The 25,097-nt window shown below is 56.1% G+C and overlaps 6 protein-coding genes and 1 non-coding gene across 7 annotated transcripts; 4 read left to right on the forward strand and 3 right to left on the reverse strand.

Annotated features, from left to right (window-relative positions):
- Window positions 1-334: 334 nt before the first annotated feature.
- MFIFM68171_09218 (Revertant of glycogen synthase kinase mutation) lies at window positions 335-3,904 on the forward strand (the record flags this gene model as incomplete). The annotated part of the gene is made up of 1 exon (XM_071064637.1): window positions 335-3,904. One exon carries the CDS (start codon window positions 335-337, stop codon window positions 3,902-3,904), a length of 3,570 nt encoding a protein of 1,189 aa, XP_070920738.1.
- A 452-nt stretch (window positions 3,905-4,356) lies between these two features.
- On the forward strand, window positions 4,357-4,467 carry MFIFM68171_t144. The gene is made up of 2 exons: window positions 4,357-4,393; window positions 4,432-4,467. It is a non-coding gene; the product is annotated as a tRNA-Ala (tRNA).
- Window positions 4,468-6,124: 1,657 nt separating this feature from the next.
- On the forward strand, window positions 6,125-8,019 carry MET13 (methylenetetrahydrofolate reductase (NAD(P)H) met13; the record flags this gene model as incomplete). The annotated part of the gene is made up of 2 exons (XM_071064638.1): window positions 6,125-7,823; window positions 7,883-8,019. The coding sequence occupies 2 exons, from the start codon at window positions 6,125-6,127 to the stop codon at window positions 8,017-8,019; spliced, it is 1,836 nt and encodes a 611-aa protein (XP_070920739.1).
- Window positions 8,020-9,242: 1,223 nt separating this feature from the next.
- MFIFM68171_09220 (RNA-binding protein 26) lies at window positions 9,243-11,916 on the reverse strand (the record flags this gene model as incomplete). The annotated part of the gene is made up of 5 exons (XM_071064639.1): window positions 9,243-9,731; window positions 9,801-10,876; window positions 10,933-11,595; window positions 11,669-11,787; window positions 11,852-11,916. 5 exons carry the CDS (start codon window positions 11,914-11,916, stop codon window positions 9,243-9,245), a joined length of 2,412 nt encoding a protein of 803 aa, XP_070920740.1.
- A 706-nt stretch (window positions 11,917-12,622) lies between these two features.
- On the reverse strand, window positions 12,623-16,885 carry MFIFM68171_09221 (CoxI translation protein CYA5; the record flags this gene model as incomplete). The annotated part of the gene is made up of 1 exon (XM_071064640.1): window positions 12,623-16,885. The coding sequence occupies one exon, from the start codon at window positions 16,883-16,885 to the stop codon at window positions 12,623-12,625; it is 4,263 nt and encodes a 1,420-aa protein (XP_070920741.1).
- A 2,537-nt stretch (window positions 16,886-19,422) lies between these two features.
- On the forward strand, window positions 19,423-21,420 carry SRP68 (signal recognition particle subunit srp68; the record flags this gene model as incomplete). Its single annotated transcript, XM_071064641.1, has 3 exons — window positions 19,423-19,613; window positions 19,682-20,812; window positions 20,904-21,420. The coding sequence occupies 3 exons, from the start codon at window positions 19,423-19,425 to the stop codon at window positions 21,418-21,420; spliced, it is 1,839 nt and encodes a 612-aa protein (XP_070920742.1).
- A 1,270-nt stretch (window positions 21,421-22,690) lies between these two features.
- Window positions 22,691-24,842, reverse strand: SSC1 (Hsp70 ATPase ssc1; the record flags this gene model as incomplete). The annotated part of the gene is made up of 3 exons (XM_071064642.1): window positions 22,691-24,549; window positions 24,618-24,744; window positions 24,816-24,842. 3 exons carry the CDS (start codon window positions 24,840-24,842, stop codon window positions 22,691-22,693), a joined length of 2,013 nt encoding a protein of 670 aa, XP_070920743.1.
- Between the last annotated feature and the right edge of the window lie 255 nt (window positions 24,843-25,097).

Consider the following 25,097-nt stretch of genomic DNA (forward strand, 5'->3'; position numbering starts at 1 on the left):
CAGCCTTGTCAAGCAGTCCATCCCTGACCACAAGTTCGTCTGTTCCAGCTTGTTCCTGTCGGACCAGGCCCCAATCGAATCCCGGTGTCCCTTTCTCACTTACCAAGGCCGCCCCCGGACAGTTGCCGTAGCATCGCGTCCGTTACGATGGGCTACGGTGTTTAACTATTCATGCAGCACGGCGACGTGGATCACTAGCGACCCCACCGAGGCTCCCGCTCGTGCCTTGGTACAGTACACTGTCCGCGGCCGTTGCCATTGCCTTAACTTGGTTTGATGCCCCTTGTATCATTCAGGCAGAGACGCGCATAACTCCCGGCATAGGACGTCGACAATGCTTCTCGTCCACCAGGCCGGCAGCGTCAAGATTGGCGAGGTGGTGCGTTACACAGTGACTTATAGACCGTCGGCCGACCACATCCTCCCGTCGCCCGAGTTTCTGTATTTGCGCATCAAGAATACCTGCGCCATCGCCCTTCGCGCTGCCTTCGTACACGGGCCCTACACGCTCTCTGTCGCTGCGTACCCGTCCAATTTCAATCCGAACGAGAAATTCGAAAACCCTCGTCGCTATGGCGTGCCCGAGTTCGAACCCATGCTCAAGGCCGGCGCCGTCTGGAACTGTCACCTGGTAGTGCCCGACAACATCCGCCAGACGGCGGGCGAGGGGAGCAGCAAACATGGACACTTTGGGAGTGGGCCGGAACATGACGGAGAAACGGTGTCTTGGATCATTGAGGTTGCGTCCCAGGTTATCTTCTCTACGTCGGCTGCGGTACACTATGAGATCTTGCTGGCCCGTGACGAAAAGTCCCTGAATCTCGGCTCCGTGATACCCGTCATTGGAGGCCAGGCACAAGCTCCCCAGCCGGGGCGCGTTAGTGATTTCCAGCAGAGCATTGGCGCCATCAGGGACCATCCGGCGCAGCTGAAGGGCGTCTTCTCCAAGGCCATTCATCTCAAGGTAGAGGACACAGCCGCGCTGTGGAACACTCCGCAGCTGCCCGGTTGGGATGATTTGGGATGGCTCAGGGCTAGAGACGTCGAGAGTGCCGACGCTCCGGTTGAGCCCGTCATGGACAGCGGCAAACCCGACGAGTCAACAAGGCAGCGGCCAAGGCAGAAGCCAAGGCAGAAAAAGGTTCATTTGGTAGTGCTCACTCACGGTTTGCACAGCAATCTCGGCGCCGATATGCTTTTTCTCAAGGAAAGCATCGATGCTGGCGTGAAAAAAGCAAAGATTGATGCAAAGGCACGCCGAGCTAGGGAGCGGGAGGCTAAAAAACGCCAAACGCCTCCCAAAGACAACGCACTAGAGTCTGGTCCCCAGCGTAGCAGTCAGAATGCCACCACTGATCCCGAGACCGAGCGCGGAGTCAACGGCGACGGTAGCGGCCGACAGGATGATGACGGCGAGAGGGAAGAGGACGGCACCGATGACGAGGATGAAGAGGTTATCGTACGCGGCTTTTCTGGAAATGCCACAAAGACCGAAAGGGGCATCAAGTATTTGGGGAAACGGCTGGCTCGATTTGTCCTGTCCATGACCTACCCGGATCAACCATGCTTGCCGACGGCGAAAGCAGCTTCAGAGGCCATCGCCCACTCACTCAAGACGGCTTCGCAGAAGAAGGCCGCCGAGGAGGCCCATAAGCATAGCTCTGTTCACAACATGGCGTCGCCAGGAGGCAACAGACTGTACAAGTTCACGAAAATCAGTTTCGTTGGCCACTCCCTTGGCGGCTTGGTACAAATGTATGCCGTTGCGTACATTCAGAAGCACTCGCCGCGCTTCTTCGACCTCATCGAGCCAGTTAACTTTATCGCCATGGCATCGCCATTCCTCGGCCTGAACCACGAGAACCCGCTTTACGTAAAGTTTGCCCTGGATTTTGGGCTGGTGGGAAGGACAGGCCAGGACCTCGGCCTCACTTGGCGAGCGCCAACAATCGCACGGAACGGATGGGGCGCGCTCGTGAGCAATCTCGGGGAGAGCGCCCATAAGCGCGTATACGGAGAGCCGCAGCCAGAGTCCAAACCCCTCCTCCGAATTCTCCCCACCGGGCCCGCCCATAAAGCGCTCAAGAAGTTCCGCAGCAGAACCGTGTACTCAAACGTGGTCAATGACGGCATCGTGCCTCTCCGAACGAGTTGTCTCCTGTTCCTCGACTGGCAGGGCCTAGGACGGGTAGACAAGGCCCGACGAGAGGCCGGTCTCGTGGAAACTGTCGTTGGGTTCGGATGGGCAGAGCTGACAGGAGCGAACGTCACAACTCCTAGACTTACCCCTTGGTCACCAGCAGAAGCAAACGACAAAGAAGAGGCGGACGTCACGGGGAAGTCAACCCCAACCGGAGGCGACGATGCTCACACGGTGCCTCAACCGCCGACCAACGCGACGCTAGAAGACGATAAGCAGAGTCTCAGGTCATTGACGAGCCCCTATCAAGAAGCACCACCACCTACTGAATTGGAGAACCTCCAGAGCTCAACTACCAACACCGCAAATCCCTTCGCCGGCTTTCTCAACCTCTTCCGCAGCGAGACTCCGAAGCCAACACCGACTGCCTCGCCTAAGGTAAACAAAATATATAAGCGAAGCCAAACGTTGAGGATTGACGGCGGATCTGCCCCTGGTTCTGCGGCGTCTTCCCAGTCGAGAGTGGCTGCGCTTGCGGATGAAGCAGAGAGTATGTCGGCGCCTCCTAGAACGTCCATTTTCGAGTCGGCCGGCGACCTACTCAACCCAAAACTACCATCAGTCGAATACCTCATCGACCCGTCCAAGCGTCCCCGGACTATCTTCCATGACCGCATCTATCACCCTTCAGACATTCCCCCACCGCCACTCAAGGAACGGTCTTCTAGCCCGCTCGCCCTCCGCCGCACGCCGCGGTCCACCTCATCCAACAACTCGGCTCAACAGACAACAGCAGCAGCACAGAGCGAACAGCCGCTACAACAGCCGTCCACACGCTCCTCCATCAATTCCAAAGACTCCTCCCAATCCCAGCGGCCCCAATTACAGTCCAAACAATCCACTGGCGACGAGTCAACCATCCACACCCTCCCCTCCGAGCCCGATCCCGAACAGCTCGAGCAGCAAGACATGATCGACTCATCCCAGATGCGCGTCGAAGAGAAGATCGCGCGTGCCTACCACCGCGGCCTCTCGTGGCGCAAGGTGCTCGTCAAGCTGGAGCCCGACGCGCACAACAATATCATGGTCCGCCGCATGTTCGCCAACGCGTTTGGCTGGCCGGTCGTGCAGCATCTGGTGCAGGCGCACTTCAGCGACGAGGCGACGGCGCGGACGCGGGACGAGGACGAGCCGGGCGGCGTGGAGAGGGCGAAGGCGCTCGGAGAGGGTGCGGACGAGCAGGGGAGAGAGACGAGGCAGGATCATGCTGGGGGGAGGAAAGCGGAAGGGGAGGGGGAAAGGGCCGGACGTGGAGATGAAGGTGAACATGGACTCGGGGAAGGCGGTGAGGAGAATGATACGGTGGGGGAACTTCCGCTTACGCGAAGTCCGCTTCTGTTGCCGTCGGGCGAGAACCCGCTCAGTATATTTTCGTCTTCGCCGGCTCCGCCGCGCCCGCCGTTGGATAGGCTTGATTCGGTCACGTGGAGCGAGAGGGATTGGGTGGACAGTGCGGACGAAAGTGATGACGGGGGTGGGAATGGACGGAGTAGTGGGAAGAAGAAGAAGGAGGTTGGAGTGGATATGAATGGAAGTAGGAGTGGGAGTGGCAGTGGGAATGGCAAGGGGAGTAATGGAGGTGGCGGTGGTGATACTGGGCTCGAGAGAAGCTCGAGTCCCCTGAGTTGGAACTGGACGGAGAAGATTGTGGGTAAGGGAGCGACGAGCCGGCCTAGGTCACCGGGCAATAGTGGAAAGAATTAGCGAGGTTTCTGTACAGGGCTTGGAGGTTTTCAAGAGAGATCTTTCTTTTCTTTTCTTTTCTCTTTCTTTTTTTTTCCTCTTTTGTTTTCTATTATCTGTTTCTTTTCACAGCACGCCGGGACAACTTTGCGTAACAGTAGAGCGTGATAGATACATAGGTCCATATTGATATGTAATCACCGTGGTTGGAAGGCTGTCTTGTGCTTTGAGCCCCTTCGCGCTCGGGCTCTTGTGAGCAATTGTTGCCCAGTACACCGATCACACATGCGAAAATTTGTAACGATCTGAGATGCTCCGCTAAATGAAGTCCCTTTGTTGAGCAAATTAAGTGTTGGGGCGGGCATCCCCATTGCTCTTGCCAAATGGAATTTGCAAGAATATTGGGGAAGGAGCGAAGTCGGGTATACCTTAGTAGTTCTTGTGCTACCACCCAACAAATCGAGTGAAACACCGGGCGTGTGGCTCAGTTGGTAGAGCGTTCGCTTAGCATTGCTACACGGAGTGGAGTGATCTGTTCTGTAGGGTTCTGCGAAAGGTCCTGGGTTCGATTCCCAGCTCGTCCATTACATTTTGGTGATCTTTTTGTGGTTATTCCCCTTAGCCTTTTCTTAGAGCTTCTACACAGGCTGTGGGCAAAGAAAATGAACACTCCTGTTAGTGTGGGCCAAATTGGAGTGTGGATAATTCAAGAACGAGTCTAGTTGTGTACCCGCTAATTCTCTAGCCTACAAGTGGAATACAACGCCTAGAACTCGGGTGCCCGTTCTACTAACTTAAGGCTGACCACTATGACATTTTTTGACTCATCAATAGACCATAGAAGGTGTTGAAGCATATATCCTAGTTCATTTCGGTCCAATCCCTTTGTTCATGACATATACAGCGACGCAGTTATTAAATTAGGGAAGTGTGTTTTTTTTTTTTTTTTTTTTTTTTTTTCTTGCACTGCTTCCTTTCTCACCAGCCATCTCGCATCGGTCCGGTCACGCAATCGTGGTTATGGCCTGTTGGATGCGACGGTGGGGGTACCCACCGTGATGGAACCGGGGAACGCTGGCTGGGCAAGACAATTGTCCTTGGCAGCGGTGCACTAAAACCCGGTTACATCAGGGTTCTCTCGCCTTGTCTCTGATTGCTCCTCTATTATTATATAGTGCATGCTACCTTGGTATTATACGCAGCAATTCCGGGCTGCATCCCGTCGGAGTGGCATCCGGGCCGCTGTTGGAAGCAGAGGGCTGGATCCGGTGTCCGAGCTGCTGTGCTCCCACATGCGCCGCTCCGCCGCGCAGTCCGTTGAGCAATGCCCTGACCGTTGACCGCTACTTGCATAAGCTGTTGTGCTGTGCTGCGGGTGTGCTCTGTTGTCAGCGCGGATCCCGTCTTTGTCTCCTATCGCCAGGCCACGACGCAGTTTCGGGCAAACTGTTCTCTGTGTTGCTGGCCCGTGACGGGATTGCTTGGTTTTTGCTTATTCGGTTAGCCCGCGGGTCTAGCTTGAGCTACGATTCGGAGCCCCTGGGAAGGGAGAAGGAAGGGGTGGGGACAACGGGCGATGGCGGTGCGGGATCGTGGTGTCACCCAATGAGGACGACTCCGATCCGGCGAAATTCTGCTTTCGGCGATGCACCCACCCTGCGCACTGTGCAAAACTGCTGGTGTTCCTTCCGAACCCCGCGATCATCTCTCTCTTTCTCCCTCGCTCTCTTTCTTTCCTTCCTTCTTGTCTTTTCCTCTCACTTCTTTTCCTGTTTCCTTCTTCTTCCTCTTTCCCCCCCTCGTCCGGGTCTCTATCCGTTGTTCGTCCACATACTTGGGAACGTCACCAACCCGAGTCCGAGGCACCACGGTGCACAGGTGTAGAGGTCGTAGACGTCGCTTCCTCGCCCCCCTGAGGGAGTGCACATGTTGAGCTGCCCTTAAATTGTTGATACAGCGTACGGAACCCTGCCCGCTTTGCTGTTTCCACCGTCTTCCTCGAATTGACCCGTGCCCGCTGGCGGATCTGGTTCCTGAATTACACGATATCCCTCTTTGTCCCCACGACCGTCTCCGCAGTTCCATCCGTCATATCATTCCGTTGACCGGAGCCGAGTGGCAGCACGGCCAAGCAGCCCCAGCGGACACCAGCTGACATCAGCAGCAGGCTAATCGACTCATATTAGATTCCTCCTCTCTCCACAACCGCCGTAGACTTCTCCTCACAGCCGGCCAGCCACAATGCACATCCGTGAGATGCTGGCGGACGCCGAGAGGACAGGCGAGCCGTCCTTCTCGTTCGAATACTTTCCGCCCAAGACAGCACAGGGCGTGCAGAACCTCTACGAGCGTATGGAGCGCATGTACAATTTTGGCCCCAAGTTTATCGACATCACATGGGGCGCCGGCGGGCGCATCGCCGAGCTGACGTGTGAGATGGTGGTGCAGGCACAGACGTACCTGGGGCTCGAGGCATGCATGCACCTTACCTGCACCGACATGGGCGAAGAGAAGGTCAACGATGCCTTGAAGAAGGCGTACAAGGCCGGCTGCACCAACATCCTAGCCCTCCGGGGCGACCCTCCGCGCGAGAAGGAGAAGTGGGAGGCTACCGAAGGCGGCTTCCGCTACGCTCGCGACCTCGTGGCCCACATCCGCAAGACGTACGGCAACCACTTCGACATTGGCGTTGCCGGTTACCCCGAGGGCTGCGACGATAACAAGGACGAGGACCAGCTGCTCGACCACCTTAAGGAAAAGGTCGACATGGGCGCCTCGTTTATTGTTACTCAGATGTTCTACGACGTCGACAACTTCCTCCGCTGGGTCGAGAAAGTTAGGGCCCGCGGCATCACGGTACCCATCGTGCCCGGCATTATGCCCATCGCCACCTACGCCAGCTTCCTGCGCCGTGCGAATCACATGAACTGCAAGATCCCGGAAGATTGGCTTGCCAAGCTCGAGCCGGTCAAAAACGACGATGTGGCCGTTCGTGATATTGGCAAGACGCTCGTCGCCGACATGTGCCGCAAGATTCTGGCTGCCGGCATCCGCCACCTACACTTTTACACCATGAACCTAGCCCAGGCGACGCGCATGGTTCTGGAGGAACTGGATTGGATGCCGTCAGCGAAGCGGCCGCTGAAGCATGCGCTCCCATGGAAGCAATCCCTGGGTTTCGGGCGCCGTGGCGAGGATGTTCGGCCTATCTTCTGGCGCAACCGCAACAAGTCGTACATAGCGCGCACTCAGGACTGGGATGAGTTCCCCAACGGCCGCTGGGGTGATTCCAGGTCTCCGGCTTTCGGCGAGCTGGATGCCTACGGCATTGGCTTGACCGGCACCAACGAACAGAACCGCAAGAAATGGGGCGAGCCCACATGCGTCAAGGACATCGCCAATCTGTTCATCCGCTACCTGAATAAGGAGATTGAGTACCTTCCCTGGAGTGAGGCGCCAGTGGCTGAGGAGGCCGACCTCATCAAGGCCGACCTGATTGATCTCAACAGCCGCGGCCTGATTACGGTGAACTCACAGCCCGCAGTCAACGGTGCCAAGTCGACCCACCCTGTTCACGGCTGGGGCCCGGCAAAGGGCTACGTCTACCAAAAGGCGTATCTAGAGATGCTCGTTTCGCCCGAGCTGTTTCCTGAAATCAAACGCCGTATCGGGAGCCACCCCGACATGACGTACCACGCAGTGACCAGAACCGGCAATCTCGAGACGAACGCAGAGTCTGAAGCACCCAATGCCGTCACGTGGGGTGTCTTCCCTGGGAAGGAGATCGTCCAGCCCACTATCGTCGAGAGAATTAGCTTCCTCGCCTGGAAGGACGAAGCATTCCAGCTTGGAACGGAGTGGGCGCGCTGCTACGAGGCCGGCACCCCCAGCCGCTTGCTTCTCGAGCAGATCATGGACACGTGGTATCTAGTCAATATCGGTAAGATAGCCTCGGGCAATAGGATTCTTTTGCAATCCGCAGCACTAACAGGCATGCAGTAAACAATGACTTCCACCAGGGACACATACTCTTTGATCTCCTAAAAGACCTGAAGGTTCAAGACCTAGACAAGGTCCCCGAATCTCAGAGCAACGGAGTTCACGGTCTTGCGAACGGCACTGTGACTTCTGCATAGTGTCTCGCTCGGCAGACATATTTTTTCAACATTTTTGCATGGCCGTAATACATTTCAACCGCCCAACTTGCACACCAAACACACTTTAATATCCATCGATCCATCCGCAGGCCTGGAGCAGGACGAAGAACCGGGCCTAGCAAAAACACGCATTATAACGAGACAACGCATTCAACAATCGGCATTTGATTTAACATACAAGCAGCATGCATATGGAAAGGCGTTTTCATGAGTTAGTGGGGAGGCGCCAGGGCGAACAAAAGGAATGCGCATGAACGCGGTCATGGGCATTCCCAAATGGTCTCGGTCTGGATTTTTCAACAAAAAGGAAGGCTAAGTAGGCATGTTGGAATAGGATGGATGGATGATTAAAATCATTCGTAGACAGGCTTTCATAAAGAGGGGGCCGGGCTGAACTGGGCCGAAGGAAAGAAAGGGGAGGGAGTACCATGGCCCAAGATCAACTCGGTTTTTCATGCATACATTCACCGCCGATATCTCAACGATACCCAGGGGAAATTTAGGACCGGTTTTAAGATTTTTTTGGTGGTTCTATATTCATGTATAGCTTTCCAAGATTTCTCATTGGTTGTTGTGTTCGGTCCGTCAAGGGCAGTTCAACAAGGGCCCTAGAAAAGGGGAAATGGAGATGTACGCTTGGCCCTTAACAGTACAGTAAGGATGCTGTTTCGGGATAAAATAACGTTTCAACACTGGCGCGGGAGAAGAGGAAGGGGGCAATTATCAGGTCTTCACGTCGGATCGAGTAGATACCCTAGCAAGCAAACAACGCGCAAATCTGCAACATCTAGACCCAGTATTGAGGCTACTGCTTGTGATGTCGGCTGTCTCTCTGTCCGTCTCCATGCCAGCTCATCTCAGTCCGGTTACCTTTGTTATTAGCTAGTAGAAGTCGAACCCCTATTGTTCGATGCATCATCACCACCCCCAAGCGAGCATGAGCAGGTTACACCGAGAACGAGGGTTTCGGCCATCATCAGGACCGTAACACCCATGCGTATGTACGTGTAATGTGCATGTGTATTTGCGCCATGTAGTTGAAGCTGTACTACTACTAGTACTACTACTGCCTTCCCAAGTTTCTTAACCAGCAAACTGCAGCCAAGCCGGCCACGGCATAGCAAACACAGCAGCCAAAAGCCACATGCACACACACAAACTTCACACACGCCAAAAGGCGCTTAGACGACTCCTAGAAACCACTAATAACCCCATTGGTTCTCATCCGCAACCTCATAGTCCATATTCTGGTCCTGGGCCTGGTCATCCGGCGGCACCGGCGGTCGTTCAAGTAGTATGTGCACGTCCTTATCGCTGCTACTGCTACCCGCGACGTTGTCCGACATCAGATGATGATGTTGCTGCTGCTGCTGCTGCTGCCTTGCTTTGGCAGCCGCGGTGGTGGCGGCGGCGGCGGCAACGCGCGCATTACCCAAGCCGGTGCCGTTGGCGGTGCTCGTCGCGCCCGGGGTGCTGGGGTTGGTGGCCGTTGCGCCGCCGGGGGTGGTGGGGAGGGAGCCGGTTGAGCCGTTGGATCCGCCCCAGGTCAGCTCGAGGGCGCCTTCGATGCCGGGAATCTCCTTGTTGTTCAGCAGTACGCTGTTGAAGAACTTCTCTGCGGTTTTGCGATCTTTGAAGGTGATTTCGGTTGAGGAGAAGCTGGATTGGATGTCGGTGAACTCGCCGATGCCCTGCGATTTCTTGTCAGATGTCGATGCTGCCACCCGCACCTAATTTGAGCTGAGCGGAGGGGAACTTACAAAAAGGTACTGCCGCAACATCTCGTCCTTTTCGGACACGGTAAAGTCCACACCGGTCAGGACGACCTTCTTGGGCCGGTTATCAAGCGAATACGCGGCATACGCGGCATGGACGTTAGCACGACCGCGCGGCCCGCCACGGTAGCCGTGACTGCCGCGCGGATTGTATCCGTAGTATGATGACCCCCGCCATCCACCTCTTCCCCGCGCGTATCCAGAGCCACCCCTGGCGGACCACGGCGCTGGGGCCTCCATGACGGCGTCGGGATCAAGACCCATCTCCCTAGCCTCCGCCTCTAATGCCGCCAGCTGGGCGCGGAGAGCTTCCGTCTTTGACGGTTTCTGGTCGCCTTCGCTCGCTTCTCCCGCTTTGGCGCCGTTGCGCTGCGCGAGTTTGGCTTCCAGCCTCGCCTTCTCCTCCAGCCGCTTGGCAAGGAGTTCTTTTTGCCGCTTCTCGAGGTCCTGTTGCTGGCGCGCTAGCTCCTCCATTCTCTTCGTCTTCTCCTCAAACGCCTTTTGCTTCTCTTCTTGCTTCCTCATGAACTCGTCCATGTCGATTTCGGTTTGGGCGCCAGACTTATCTGCGCCGGCTGATGAGGAGCCGTTGGTGGATTTCGCCTTGCTGTGGTCATGCGAAACCCCTGTCGCTGGCAGGGCGGACCCATCGTCTTTATACCAAAAGACCTTGACGAAGCGGTTGTCGAAAATGACCTTTGGCGACTGGTAGGCTGCATTGGCAGAGGCCCAACTGTCGAATTTGACAATGGCCAGTCTCTTATACGGCTGCATTGAAACTTCCAGAATGGTGCCGAACTGAGAGAAGAAGTCCTTAACCTGGTCTTCGCTGAAGTTTTCCTCTGGGATGTTCTCTACCACGATTGTGGACTTGGTTCTGTCAAAGACGGGCCCCTCCGCAGAGAATGGCGCTCTCTCCGCTCGTCTTTGACGGTTCTGATGTTTTCCTGTCTTATGTCTCGGTTGTTGTTGGCCGACTTCGGGCAAGAGTGACTGCTGCCCCTGTAGATGACCCGGACCGTTAAACATACCAGGCATAAGAGCATTGTTCGGGTCGTATTCTACTCGGCGGTTAGCTGCTTCCGTTGCAATTCAGCTCACAACTTGTGGCACATACCTTCGACGGCCTGGGCCAGCGGCACCGGCTGCATGCTTCCGAAAGGGGCGCCCGGCAAGGGGGGGTAAACCGGGTCATTGCTGTGCTCAAACATGCAGTTACTCCCACGCTGACAGTACCCTTTCTTCTCCCAATCACGGCATTTAGTTCTTCTCTTGGGAAGGTGACCGCCCTGCGATAGTAGATCGGGCATTGGGTGGCCAGCAGCCAGGCTCATGCCAAAGATCGCGTCCATGGCGCGGTTAGAATCAAAATATCCGACCGTCGAGGGGGCGGGAGGGCCTTGGGCTGGCAATGGGCCGGCGGGCGGGAAAGGAGGAACGGATGGAGCAGCACCCCTGACGCCGCCCATGTCGTCCTGTCTACCACCACGGCCGCGCCGAGGCTGCTTGAACGGCCTTCCGCCAAAACCAGCATCTCTGCTATTTTGAGTGTTGGGGTCATCCCAATCGCTGTACCCTCGCTTCCTCGATCCGTTCTGGAAAGGCTGCGGCGGATACGCCGGGCCCTGGGGCATGGGAACGTCATCGTAGAACGAACCGGGCGGCTGGACGGCGGCAGAAGCTGGAAGGGGTGCCTGCTTGGGGGGCGGGGGAGGAGCGCCTGGAAGGTAGGATCGGTATGCGATAGCGTCAAAGACATCGCTCACGAAAACGGAGGAATCTGTTGGAGATGCGAGTGAGCCCAAAGACGTCGAGAACACAGAAGGTGGGGTCGCATATAGGACGGCGCACACCTTCTTTGAGGAAATCTGGTATTTCCTCCTCGCAGAGCTTCCGTACGTCCTTGACGTCGCCGTCATGCCGCAAGAGGGCCAATACATAGTCGGCAAGCACGTCTGCGTCGGCATCGGATCTGTGGCAATGGGCAGCAAGGAGTCAGTCAAAGGGGAATACAAGACAAGGCGAGAAGGACGCACGTGTTCTCGAGTCGCTTGACAATCCATTTCTTAAGGTGAGGTGAGTGTTCCTCAGGGAACAGCATCGTGGCTCGTTGGGAACCGAAATGGCGGTGGCGTATTTCCGTCAGGTCGCTCTATCCATGGATGGCTTCGTGAGGTAAAACTAGTGCTGCAATCGAATGAGGCGTCTGGGTGTTCCGCCGGTCTTGTTGCAACTCCGGGGATGGTAGATTTATGCGATGCTACCTGGTTTGCGCGATGTTCGATCGAGTCGCGTTCGCTCGAAGAAAGTTCGAGCAGGGATCTTCTCGCACGGCCTTCGTAATTACGATGTAACGCCACGAAACATACGCTTGCCTGTGAGTGTCTCGTCCCTCTCAGAAGCGCATGTGATTGCCTAAGGGACCTTATGTTTTCGCTGCAGCGTTTCAAAGCTTACAGTTTGCAGTCATTAAAATTATGAATGACCGCGATCGGCAGGGTGTGATAGGTGAATGTTCTGTCTCGAGTCCAGAGGAAACACTAACTTAAGCGCTCAGCACGTGTAATGAGAAGGCCGCATTCGGCGCCATGTGCAAAATCAGGGCCTGCGTACCGTTGTCTAGTCCTAAACTATGCCTCCAGAGCCACCCCCAAAAAGCAAGTTAAATATGTCTAAAGCGCCCCTGTCTATGTAGACACTATCCAACTCCAGTCGGCATATGCAGAGTCTAGCCATGGCCACTACTGGTACAAGCATATACAAGTAATGTACACCAACCGTTTTATCATACACCACCCCTTCGGCCCTTACCGCCTACCCCTTTTCAATGCTTTCACAACATCATCCGTCTCGAGCTGTTGCTCTGCCAGCTCCTCCACATTTAGAAACCCGCCTTCGGACCATATATCGTCGTATAACACCGGCTTCTCCCGCTCTTTTTTCTCCCTTGTCCTCTCTGGCCCCCGTCCGCCTCTCCTCCGCTCCCTTCTTTCCGGCACTCCCCTTTCCGGCACTCCCCTTTCCGGCGCTCTCTCCGATCTGATCGCACCCCCAGTATCCTTGGACGCCGTCTGCCCTTGCGGCGGCGCAGCCGACTCGTCGGCATCCGTGGACGCACCATGGTGTGACCACATGTCGTCGTAAACCGCATATCTCTGCTCCCGATTTTCTCCCCTTTCCATCTCGCGTCTCCGCTCTCTCTCCTCTTTCTTCCTCTGCCTTGTCTCTTCTGCCAACTGCTCCATCCTCTCCCTTCTTCTTTCCATCCACTCCTGCCTATTCTCATCCTCCTGCTGCTGGTCCTCGGCAACCCTGCCCTCGTCGTCGTCCCCTAGCTCCTCCACCGCCAGCTGCTCCCTAAAGTACGCCTCGTTGTCGTCCTCGGGCTCGGGTTTCGCCCCGGCCTTCTCCTCCTCCCCAAAGACCCTGGCCTCGAACTTGGAGCCTGACCGCACCATGGTGGTCACGGCCCTGACCGTCTTAGGGCACCGGCTCGTGATGAAGTCAAACTCCCTCGCCGCCTCGTGCGACCAAAGCCGCATCTGGTCCAGGTCCATGTACTCCTTGGCCAGGATGATCAGGGTGTGCGCGATCGGCCTCGGCCGGTCTGGGCTGCTCCCTAGACGGCGCAGCTCGAGGGGGAGCCGGTTCTTGGACTTTTCCATCTTGACGCGCACCCGGTACCAGCCGGCCCACTGCGGCATGAGCACGCTCTCGCACGTCGTAAACGCCTCGCGCCACTCCTTGAGCCTTGCGAGCGCCTGGACGTAGTAGTTCCAATTCTTGCTGTCGAGCTCGAACCCGAGGCTGCGGACCTCGTCCACCGTGGCCATGAGACCGGCGGCGTCCCCTTCCTCGAGGTGCAGCCGCTGCATCGTCTTGAGCGGGTCGCTCAGGCGGAACCTCATGCCGTACGCGACCGGCTTGGAGGCCGCCTCTAGCTCCTTGTTGAGGAGTGCCGCCGCCGTCCCCGCACGCCGCGCTGTCCTCTGCACCACGACCCGCCACGTCTCCTTGACGCGGTCGTATTTCTTTTCGAAAAAGTCGGCGAGCATGATGTTGTGCAGCAGCTTGATCGGGATATCCTGAGGCGACGAGCGAGCCGGGTACCGACTGTTGTGGAGCTGTATCAGCTGGTGCACTGTCGCGTGCTCCCGCATCTGCGTCAGGATGAAGAGCATCTTGGAGTACAGGTTGACGACCGAGTGCACGCTGTCGGTCGAGCCACTGTCCACCCTCTCCATAGCCTTGTAAAACTCCTTTAGGATTCTCTGGAGGAAGTGCTGCCCGTCGCGGCCCTGTCTTTTGCTTGAAGGGAGCTCCTGCCATCGACCCAGAGCGTCGATGACCTTGGTCATGCGCCTTGCCGACTCGGGGAAGTTCAGCTTCGCCATCAACTTGTTGGTCCTCAGCGCCATGTGCGGTTCGCCGCTTTTGATAAACGTCGCCATGAGAAGGATGAAGTGGTCCGGCGTAGGGTCGAAGACGCGTTCGCGATGGGCGACTCTCAGCAGATGCATGGCATGGTGAGATTGTCGGCAGTAGAGCAGCGCCAAGAGGAGGTGACTGTACGTGTCCTGGTTGTAAGTGATCCCTTGCGCCGACATGAACTCCAGCAGGCGGTTGACGGTCGTCAAGTCCCGCCGCTTGGCATTATGACTAAGGAGCGTGTTCCACAACAATGTGTAGTCGCCGGAGATCTTGCGCTCTTCAGTGACATTGAGGCAAAGCTTCTCGGCTTCTGCGTACCGGTCGTTCTGGCAGTATGCCAGCACCAGCGCCCTGATCATGTTCACGCTCGGTTGGACATTCCGGTCCTTGGCCAGCTGGAAGAGTTCCAGCGTGTACTGGAGGTCGCCACGCCAGGCGGCCATGCCCATGATGGTTCCAAATGTGGTCGTGTCAGGCTCATGTTCCTGGCAAATGCGCAAGAAGAGTTTGACGGCCCCTTCGTAGTCACCGGCCTTTGTGTAAGCATTGAGCAAGACGTTCCACATGACTGAGTCGGGCGGCACCCCCGTCTTCTCGACGGCCTCCTCCATCACCTGACGGGCCCCCTCGGAGTCGCCCTTGACGGCATGCGCGTTCATGAGGGTCACAATGAATTTCGGTTCTTCTCCCACTCGGCTGTTGTGATGCTTGGCATACTCCTCGGCCAACCGTAGGATCGACTTGACATCACCGCGACCACTGTAGAAGGTCATGAACTTCCGGTACGCCCTCTCGTCTAAGCAGTTGTAGCTACGGTACCAGTCTCCAAGCACCTGTTCCATCCCACGTACATTGTGCGGGTGAAAGACCTCAATCATGGCGCGCAGGATGAAGTCGGCCACGCGCACTCCAGGGAGCGCCCTATATTTCCAGTAGAGTTCACCAGCGAGCCTCTTCCGGCCGCCTTCCACAGTGAGGGTGATGTAGCGTTCATACGAATGCGGGTCCTTGGCTCGATCGAGAATGAACACTGCATCAGATGGCCGGAACAGGTCCAGTGAGTGCCTGGCAAGATGGCTGAGGAACGCATCGACCTGGCCTGTCCGATGGGCCATGCTCTCCGGGTCACGTTCGAGGGCCTCGTACAATTGCTTCACTTTGGCCGTGAAGTTGCCGACCTTGGCTAGTGTAGGATAACCTCTGGTGCATTGTTCCGTGGCTTGACCGTCAGCCGATTCTGGTTCCGATCCCGAGCTTTGTTTTGATCGTAAGTCAGTGGTAAGTCTAGCATCCTGTGCCGCCTCTGACTCGGTTACAGACTCAGCGAACCGAGCAGTTACCGGTTTGACGGAAGGCTCGGCATTTCTCGATGCTGCCGACTCGGCGGTAGGCACGATACTACGTTCTTGTATTGACTCAACCGCAGGATTAGTATCCTGCGGGGATGATGAGACAGTAGCAGCAGCTTGTATCGCCAACGATCTAGCCGTAGATCCCCCGGCAACAGTGCCTTCAGGCTGCGTTTTTGTCGGCTCAGCCATAAGGTCAGCCGCTGCTGTCAATTCTACCGCAGGCTCAGCGTTCTCCGCCTCATTTAAGTCAACCGTAGGCTGACTATCCCGAGCTACTCTCGGGCCAACGGTCTCAGTATCCTGAGCAGTTGCTGATTCGACCGGAGCTCTAGACTCTTGGACTGCCGGCAAGTCAACCCCAAGGCCATCATCCTGCTTGATGGTCGAAAAGAGCTCCCAGGCTTCCAGGACGATACTCCATGTCGAGTGCTCAAGTCCATAGGCCGCCAAATAATCCAGGCCCCGACCGAATCCACGCTGCTGGACGGCGGCTCTGAAAACTGACATGGCCGCTGGGGCATTGTGCAGGGTGAGTTGGGCCTTGATGGCAGCGCAAACTACCTGCTCGGTCCACTCGTTGGTCTGGTAGAGCGCAAACAGGTCATTGATTCTCAATGCTTCGACCGAGCGGGTAGATGACGAGAGGGCAAGTACAACATCGGTCCTGAACTCGGTTTTATGGGTTGGCTTGAGGTGCGTGTAGAGTTGGAAAATCTGATCGTAGGAGATGCTGCTGTCGGAATGCAGGAGTCTTCGCAGCGCGTCCGGGTCTGCAAACGTGGGCGTGGGTTCTCGCGAGGCAGGCCGTTCCGGTTCCTTCTCTTCGAGCGGGGGCTCCCAGCATTCCGGCTCTACAGCATGTTCTTCCAGCAATCCCTCCCCAGTAACTTGCGAATCCGTGGGAGGGTGTGACCGATAGGGAGCTGAGGAAGTGAAGAGACGCGATAGAGGCTTGGGCGGCCTTGAGCTTGACTCCAGATGTAGTGAACGGGTCGAATATGGCCTCCGCAAGAGCGCCATGAACCCTCCCGGATAGAGGAAATCGAGAAGCACAGTGGACCCTGTCGTCATCGTATCCGGCTTAGTGCTCGACTGGATGGGAATCGCGGACCCCTTCTGTTCGGAATGCGGAGAGCGCATGACAACGTCGAGGAGCTCCAGATCGGCTGCTCCATGGTGCCAGAAGGCGGTATGGAGCTGACGGCGACTTTGCAAACAGGTTCTGGACGTGGGGAGAACTCGCTGGAGGCTGCATGGCTCGATAGATGCCGCTGTCCTTTCCAGCATGGCGGTGGAGATCTGGCAAGCCCCAGATTCTCTCAATCCCGAGCAAGACAAAGAACGAAGCGGGCGAGCTACCGTCGCATTGTGCGCATCGGGTCCCGACGGCGGTGCTATGTTTCGCGGTCGAGGTGGAAGACGGAGTCGAGAAAATGCGCCCTTGCGCAAGGGAGCATAGTGGATGCTTAGCAGCCCCAGCGTGACCGTCGTGATTGTGAACGAGGGGCGATCGAGACCTAAACGAACGAGGACAGGCGGGCAAGGGCGTGAAGAGCGCGTCGCCGTTTTGCAGCACTTGTACTGGGCAAAAAGCAGCTAAGAAATTTTGGCCCAGGCCTGGATGGTCGGGGTGGAGCACCCCGAATTCCGGCCGAGCAGTACTGTCGGGTGCCATCGAAATGCAACAGCCGCAGATCCCAGACCGTTTTATTCATGATTTTGGAGCTTGGGCCACAAGCCGCCGCAGCTGCCTCCTGATAACCCGGGAACCTCGTCGGCAACTTCGGCAGGGATTCTGGGATACTCTATGCAGTAGCACGTAAACGGTCAAAAATCCTAGACTTTGACCTTCAACAAACAGCAAATATTCAAAGCGCCCCTGGTGGAACACGAGCGCCCTTCTTTTCAGTATCAAGCGACTAAGCTCTCATCTTCCGACAGCCCACACTAGCTCTTCAGAGTAGCATTAATGTGCAGGATTTGGAATTCTGTCTTAGGCCCAAGTTCCTCGTTTCGGTTTCGTGGATCTGTGTGGAGGCGGTGTGTTTGAACAACTGTCATGTAACTGCTGTCTTTGCCTGCCGTCTTTTATAGTCCTAGAAGGCAAAGAGCGTTTGCGTCGAGCTCACCTGGTATTACGCCCAAAGAACGGTTGATAGCTGAGGCATTTGAAATAGCGTTAAAGGCAGCATGCTGCCAGGCTCTAAACACACCTTCACGGTTCTATGTACATCATCTACATGTAGTTTTCTCTTCTGTTTTAGCCGCACGAGGCTGGAGAATTTCAGGGCGGTACTCTGAAGGAAGACCATAGCAAGACATCTCACTCTCATGGGTTGTGCGATGATTCGTCTAGCGGGGGACGGCCACATCCTGCCACTGCAAGGATAGAGCTGAAGAAGCGACAACGAAGTGATCGGCAAGACCGCGGCAGCCTTGGTTTAGTACGTCTAAAGTACCAGCGCGTAAGGTACTTTCAGGTTACATCAGGTTGGGATGAGTCCCCGTTGTAGAGAGCATACAACCCATGCTCCACCTACATGTGATAAAGAGCCCAGACGCCTTTACTCTTTATGAATCCTGGCTTATCCTCTGCTGTCCTGGCACACCAATAACCTCGGTGGTCGCTTTACGGCCTTGTATGACGCCACATCGTTTGAAATGTATTGTCATTGTTAGGCGATATCTATTTCAACACTTTCGCGGACGCACTTCGGCGTTCCTTACCGGGCCCTTGTAGCCAATCAACCATTCAGAGACTTAGCACTTGGGAGGCTCAACCAAGATGAGTAAAAGAGGGGGGGTTTTTGCCTGGCAATCCTGTTTGATAACGGTGGATGTGTTCGGCCGTAGAACATCCGGGAGGCCATGGCTGGTTCTGGACAGAGCGTTTTGGAAAAAGAAGCGGAATATCGTCAACTACACGCCAAAATAGGGCAACGCCTAGTGACCCTACTCTAGGGTAGGCGAGAGTAATCTTCCCTAGTGCTGCCGTCCGTGGAAGGTTTGATAATGGCAGCGCCAACCACTGATTCCTCGCCGACACACTATACAAACAGACATTTTGATCTAATACACTGACCTTAACGAATAGCAACGTAAAAACTTTTTTATGGAATTCATTACGCGGCTGCAGGCCAAGGACTTCGTTGCTGACATGAGCAAGATCATTGAGTGGGCCGATCAGGTGGGCAAGGAAAGGACTTCAACGGCCGTCAGATCCACAACATCGTGTTGACGGCCATTGCTATCGCAAATGCCGATTCAGCGAGGTTTAAGCCTAGGCATCTTGAAAGTCTGCAAGCACACCCCCCCCCCCCCCCCCCCCCCCTTTAAGAAGGCGCTCCAAGAGCAGTGAGACGTTATTCAGGGCACGGCAGCTCGAAATAGGAAGGTAGGGCTGCTAGTACCGTATAGGTGTGTGTGCTATTCCTTACTTCAGGTAGCCAGAGAGTATAACAAACTGAATGAACGAAGGTGCCTCCGGTGCCCATTGTGGATCATCGTGGCCGAAATGTGGTGGTGATGGATAGCGAGCGGAGTAACGAGTAAGGTAGTGGTGAGCTCTAGTGAAGGAAACGGTGATAATAGACTCTGGAATGTAAATTTATAGAGCTCCGCGCAAATCCAACCTGACAGCGATGTGGGTCTTCTCTGGGCCACCGTTTCCAGCAGCCCAATCCCCGAATGCCGCTCCACCAAAAATCACTGCCCCACCACATCCAGCGACCCCGAGACGTTCGCTGCACTCAACAGCAGCGAGGAAGGGCTGGCCAACGAACACGTCCCTCCCCCACAGTACCGGCCCGTAGCGACCACGTACAATGGATATCACAAAGTTTGTCGTCTCGTCGAGGGAGAAGGCTCTGCTCTACGGTGACTATGCCACATACCGGTCGCAGCTGTCGGGCAAGCTGCTCAACTGCCGCAAGAAGCTTAACATTGCGACTAAGAGCCGCGGAAAATTCCATCCCAAGGCCCCCGTCACACCGGAGCAGATTGCCGAGAACCATGAGTACGCCATAATCATGGCCCCCTTTTCCGCCAATCTACCCGGCAAGCACTGACAGCATGGGCGCATAGATACCTCCACCTCCAGCTCCTGACTGCCGAACGGGCGTGGGCACATGCCATGTCCATGGAGGCGTCGCACTCGGCCGAGACAAAGGGACTATCCAGCAAGACGCGGTCGCACATCGTTTCGAGGCTAGAGAAGGGCGCTCGCACCGCGGAGAAGCTGGCAGATGCTCTCTCCTCAAGCGCCAGCGGTGCCACCTCGACCGACGTCCTGGACGCTCGTGCTTACGCCGCGCTCCTCAGGGGAGCGGCCCTTTTCCACAAGAAAAGCTGGGAAGCCTGCTTGAAGAGCTACGCCGTTTCCCGGATGATATACAGCACCCTCGCCACTTCGGCCAAGGGCGACATCTTCAAGGACCTGCTCTCCGAAACGATCGACCCCTCGATCCGCTATGCCGCATATCAGGCAAAGATCCCGCGCACCCTGCCCGTCGCCACCATTGCGCGCAAGGCCTTTGAGCATGCCGACCCCGAGCTGGCTGACAGGATCAGACAACTGAACCCCGCAGTCCTGGAGCATGGTGATCCCGACGCCAGACAAGGAGTCGAGGGGGCTCCTGCCACCCTGACTTGGCGAGGCAGGGAAGTCAAGATTGAAGATGCCGCCATCGCTGTTGCGTGGGCCACCGTGGGCACCGCAAGGAGTCAGTTGGCCGAGAAACTCACCGCAGCCGGGACGCTGCACCCCAAAGACATGGCCGCGGCTTACGATGAGATCCTGATCGCCTGCCAAGACGCTGCCGACGCGACAAGGCAAGCCATTGACGAACTTAAAGGCGAAGGCGTAACCCAGAACGACTCGCGCATGCAGAGCCTGCAGATCACCCGGACAGCGGTAAACTATGAAATGATTAGCTGGCGGATTGGCCGCGACAGAGTGCTGGTCGGTGAAAATGACGGGGCGAAACTGGACTTTGGAGCGACGTCGAGAAAGAAGAAGCAGGCGGACGACTCGACGACGGACAGACGCGCAGATGAAGCACCGGGACGGCAAATCGCGAGGTTGAAGGAGAAGACGGCCTTGTACGGCGGCATACTGCAGAGTCTCGAGTCCATCAAGGAGCTTCCGGGCGTGGCGAAAGACCAAGACCTGTCAGGCAGGCTGGAGGCAATGATGCAGTACTTCACTGCTCTCAAGTGCGTTTCTTTTTTTTTTTTTTTTTTTTTTTTTTTTTTTTAATTTCCGCCCTCCCGGATTGCTCTCAGTGGAACTAACCTGATGAAATAGGTGCCTAGCAATCTCTAGATCCCATGCTGTCGCAGGGAACGTTGTCAACTCGCTTGCACTGAGCAAGCACGCTCTCGACTGCTGCAAGGTCGCTAGCCCGGCCCTGTCGGGCGAGGATGACGAGGACCAGTTCACACCGCGGAACATCCAAGTCACAAAGCGGGACGTTAACTTCCTGCATGACACGCTCAGCGGCGAGCTGCAGCGGTATCGCGCGCTGGTCGAGATATTCAATTCGACCAAGTCGGCAGGCGCTTCCCAGTCGGCGAAGCCACTGTCAGCCCAACTCTTCGACTACCCTTCGGGCGGCGTTGACCTCGAGAACATCGTCGCCTACCCGCCGCAGCTGGAACCGCTCCCGGTGAAGCCGTTGTTCCTGGACGTGGCGTGGAATTATATCGAGTACCCCAGCAAGACAGACCAACCGAGCGCTAGGGAGCCTAACGCGGCGCAAGGGAAGGCGGCTGAACCGGAGGCGAAGCCGCAGAAGAGAGGCTGGTTTGGATTCGGAAGGTGATCCATGTAGGCAGCTACTTAGAAAGGAGAAAGGAGATCTACCGTCGCATCCGCGGCAGCGATTTGCCTGCATGCCTAACGTCATCTTGTCGCTGGAAATGTGTCCGTCCGGCAAGTCATACACGCCGCCTAACTTGACTCGCAGGCGTGAGCAGGCATGTATACCATCTACTACTGCTCAGATGAGCACGGTAAAATCTCCTAGAAACCCCGTTTTGCAAACCATGAAACCGAAGCATGAAATTCGGACGTGCACCATCCACCTCCCTAGTGCGTGATCTAAATCCAATGGTTGCAATGCAACTCTGTCATTCTAAGCCAAAGCAGGGACGTTATCATAGCAGTAATGGCAGTCCTGGACTCCCGCAGCAAGAACGTAGAGAAACACAGCACCGTCTTGCTGCGGTAAGCCCGTGTTATTGTCGCCCTGATCGTCTCAAGTGACCACCGTACCTTGGACAGTTCGGGCAACTAGTTGATCGGATACGGGTATCTCCCCCGGCCAAAGACAGGCATTACTTGGCACTTTGGGGTCGTGATTGGCTAGAAGCAAGCGAGAGTTTCGGTAGGGACACATCCCGAGATGTACTTTGAACGAGTTCAGTCCAGCACCGGCAAACTTGAGTGGTGATGGATCAAGGCCGTTCCAAAGTGTTCCACACATGACCATCATCATTATCATCAACGCAGAACAAGCGTGGGTGAACTAGCGGGATCCCATTCCACGTTCTTAGTTGGAACCCGGCGGTTCTCAGGTCTTACCCTTTAACTGCCGTCCGGCACAGCAGATCCCCATATCCAAGCACCATCTATCATGAATGAATTATGGCCTCTCCTACCAGGGGGACACAACATCACAAAAGCTTTGGCTCAAAACGATGAGAAACCAAGGAATATAGCTAGGGACGATGATTACATTCAAGCATGCCCCTCGCCAGCTCTAACATACATAATTTGAGGGGGGATTCCGATTGTCTTCGGTTTCATGGTCGTGTACAGAAATACACATGCAACCTTTCCAGCCCCCATCCCATTCCTGCCCATCTTATCATCAAAAATCGTGAGATGATCCTGCCCATAAATGCAGCAGTTTTGATGCTCAGAACGCCTTCCGCCATCTGCATATTAAACACTGGATAAGCTCCATGAGCCCCCAGAACGCGATATGAGTACATACAAGAATACACTGGAGGGCCGCTCCAACCTAGTTAAGACAGAAGAGAGAAAGAAATGTTGGGGGGTATAGAGGTCATCGATGCCAAGCATCCCGTTTAAGCCTTGTTCTCGTCCTTCTTCTCACCCTCGGCGCTCTGGCTGGCCTCGCCAGATTCGGCACGAGCCTTGTGCATCTTGTCAAAGAGGTTCAAGCTGGCAACCTGCAGCTCATCCGTCTTCTCCTTGATCTCGGCCGCGGTGGGAGTGGTCTCACCAGACAGGCACTTGGCGACGAACTCCCGCAGAGAAGTAATCTTCTCGCGGATCTGATCAGCCTCAGTCTTGTCGAGCTTGTCGGCATACTCGTTGAGGGCCTTCTCAGTGTCGTTCACGACGCTATCAGCGCGGTTGGCAGTCTCAATGACGGCCTTGCGCTCCTTGTCCTGCTCAGCATACTTCTCAGAATCCTCAACCATCTGCTGAATCTCAGACTCGGAGAGACCAGAGCCAGAAGCAATGGTGATGGACTGGTCCTTGTTGGTCGACTTATCCTTGGCATGGACGTGCACGATCGAGTCAGCGTCGATATCGAAGGTGACCTCGATCTGAGGGACACCGCGATGAGCCGGGGGGATGCCGACGAGTTGGAAGTTGCCGAGAAGCTTGTTATCCTTGACAAGCTCACGCTCGCCCTGGTAGACCTTGATCTCGACGGCGGTTTGGAAGTCAGCCGCAGTGGAGAAGACCTGCGACTTCTTGGTAGGGATGGTAGTGTTGCGGTTGATCAGGCGAGTGAAGACACCGCCGAGGGTCTCGATACCGAGAGAGAGGGGAGTGACATCGAGGAGGAGCAGGTCCTTGACCTCGCCAGAGAGAACGGCACCCTGAACAGCCGCGCCAATGGCGACGGCCTCATCAGGGTTGACAGACTTGGCGGGGTCGCGGCCGAAGATGCTCTTGACAGACTCGCCAACCTTGGGCATGCGAGTCATGCCACCAACCAGAATCACCTCCTGAATGTCCTTGGCCTGAAGGTTGGCATCCTTCAGAGCCTTGCGAACGGGCTCGATGGTTCTCTTGATGAGAGGGTCAACCATGGCCTCTAGTTGCGCGCGAGTGAGCTTCTGGTTGATGTGCTTGGGGCCGGAGGAGTCTGCGGTGATAAACGGCAGGTTGATGTCGGTCTGGAGCGTCGACGACAGCTCAATCTTGGCCTTCTCGGCAGCCTCACGGATTCTCTGGATGGCCATGCGGTCGCTCGAGAGATCGATGCCAGACTCCTTCTTGAACTGCTGGACAAGATGGCGGACGAGGTGGATATCGAAGTCCTCACCACCAAGGTGGGTATCACCGTTGGTCGACTTGACCTCGAAGACGCCGTTCTGGATCTCGAGGACCGAGATATCGAAGGTGCCTCCACCAAGATCGTAGACGGCGACAACGCGGTCAGCCTCCTTCTCCAGACCGTAGGCAAGAGCGGCGGCGGTAGGCTCATTGACGACACGGAGAACGTTCAGGCCAGCAATCTGACCGGCATCCTTCGTGGCTTGGCGCTGCGAGTCGTTGAAGTAGGCAGGGACGGTGACAACGGCGTTCTTGATGGGTTTGCTGAGGTACGCCTCGGCGGTCTCCTTCATCTTGTTGAGAACGAAGCCACCAATCTGGGAAGGCGAGTACTTCTGGCCACGGGCCTCGACCCAGGCGTCGCCGTTGGTGTGCTGGACGATCTTGTAGGGCACCTCCTTGATATCTCTCTGGACCTCGGCATCGGTGAACTTCCGGCCGATTAACCGCTTGGTGGCGAAAAGTGTGTTTTCGGGGTTGACAACGGCCTGGCGCTTGGCCGCCACACCGACCAGCCGCTCGCCGTCCTCGGCAAAGGCGACGACGGACGGTGTTGTCCGGGCACCTTCTGAGTTCTCGATAATCTTGGGAGTCTTGCCCTCCATGATGGCAACAGCCGAGTTTGTTGTGCCTAAACAGTTGGGCGTATGAGTACATGGGCCAAGGCACGGATCGGTTTGAACGGCGGTGACGACTTACCAAGATCGATGCCGATGACGGCGCCCTTGACCTTCTCATCTGTGGACTGGAACCGCGCAAAGGCAGGCGCAAGTGGTTTCTGCAGCATGCCCGACGAGCGGGATGCTACTGAGGTTGCCCTGGGAAGCTGCGCACAATCACGGTTAGCATTGCTATCGAGGATGCATCGGGGCGCGCAATGCGCGAGGAGCGACCTACGGCACGAGCAAGCCGTGTCGCCATCATTGTGAAAGAGATCTAATTAAAAGAAAAACACCCGTCTAAAATAGAATGTGGGAACGCGAGCAAAAGCAGACGGCGGGTAGATAGATTGGTAGGTTGGGAAATGGAGGATGGAGGATGGAGGATGGAGAATGGGTGTGGGAGGTGAGTGATGGCCGACGAGTCTTTTGTATCGAGGGAGAAAAAAATTCAGAGCGAGCATCGAAGGCGTTCGAAATTTCGCGGTCAGCCACTGGCCTGCTGGCGTGTGGAGCTTTA

The sequence above is a fragment of the Madurella fahalii genome (assembly GCF_045866475.1).
Source record: "Madurella fahalii IFM 68171 DNA, scaffold_5, whole genome shotgun sequence".
Classification (NCBI taxonomy): domain Eukaryota; kingdom Fungi; phylum Ascomycota; class Sordariomycetes; order Sordariales; genus Madurella; species Madurella fahalii.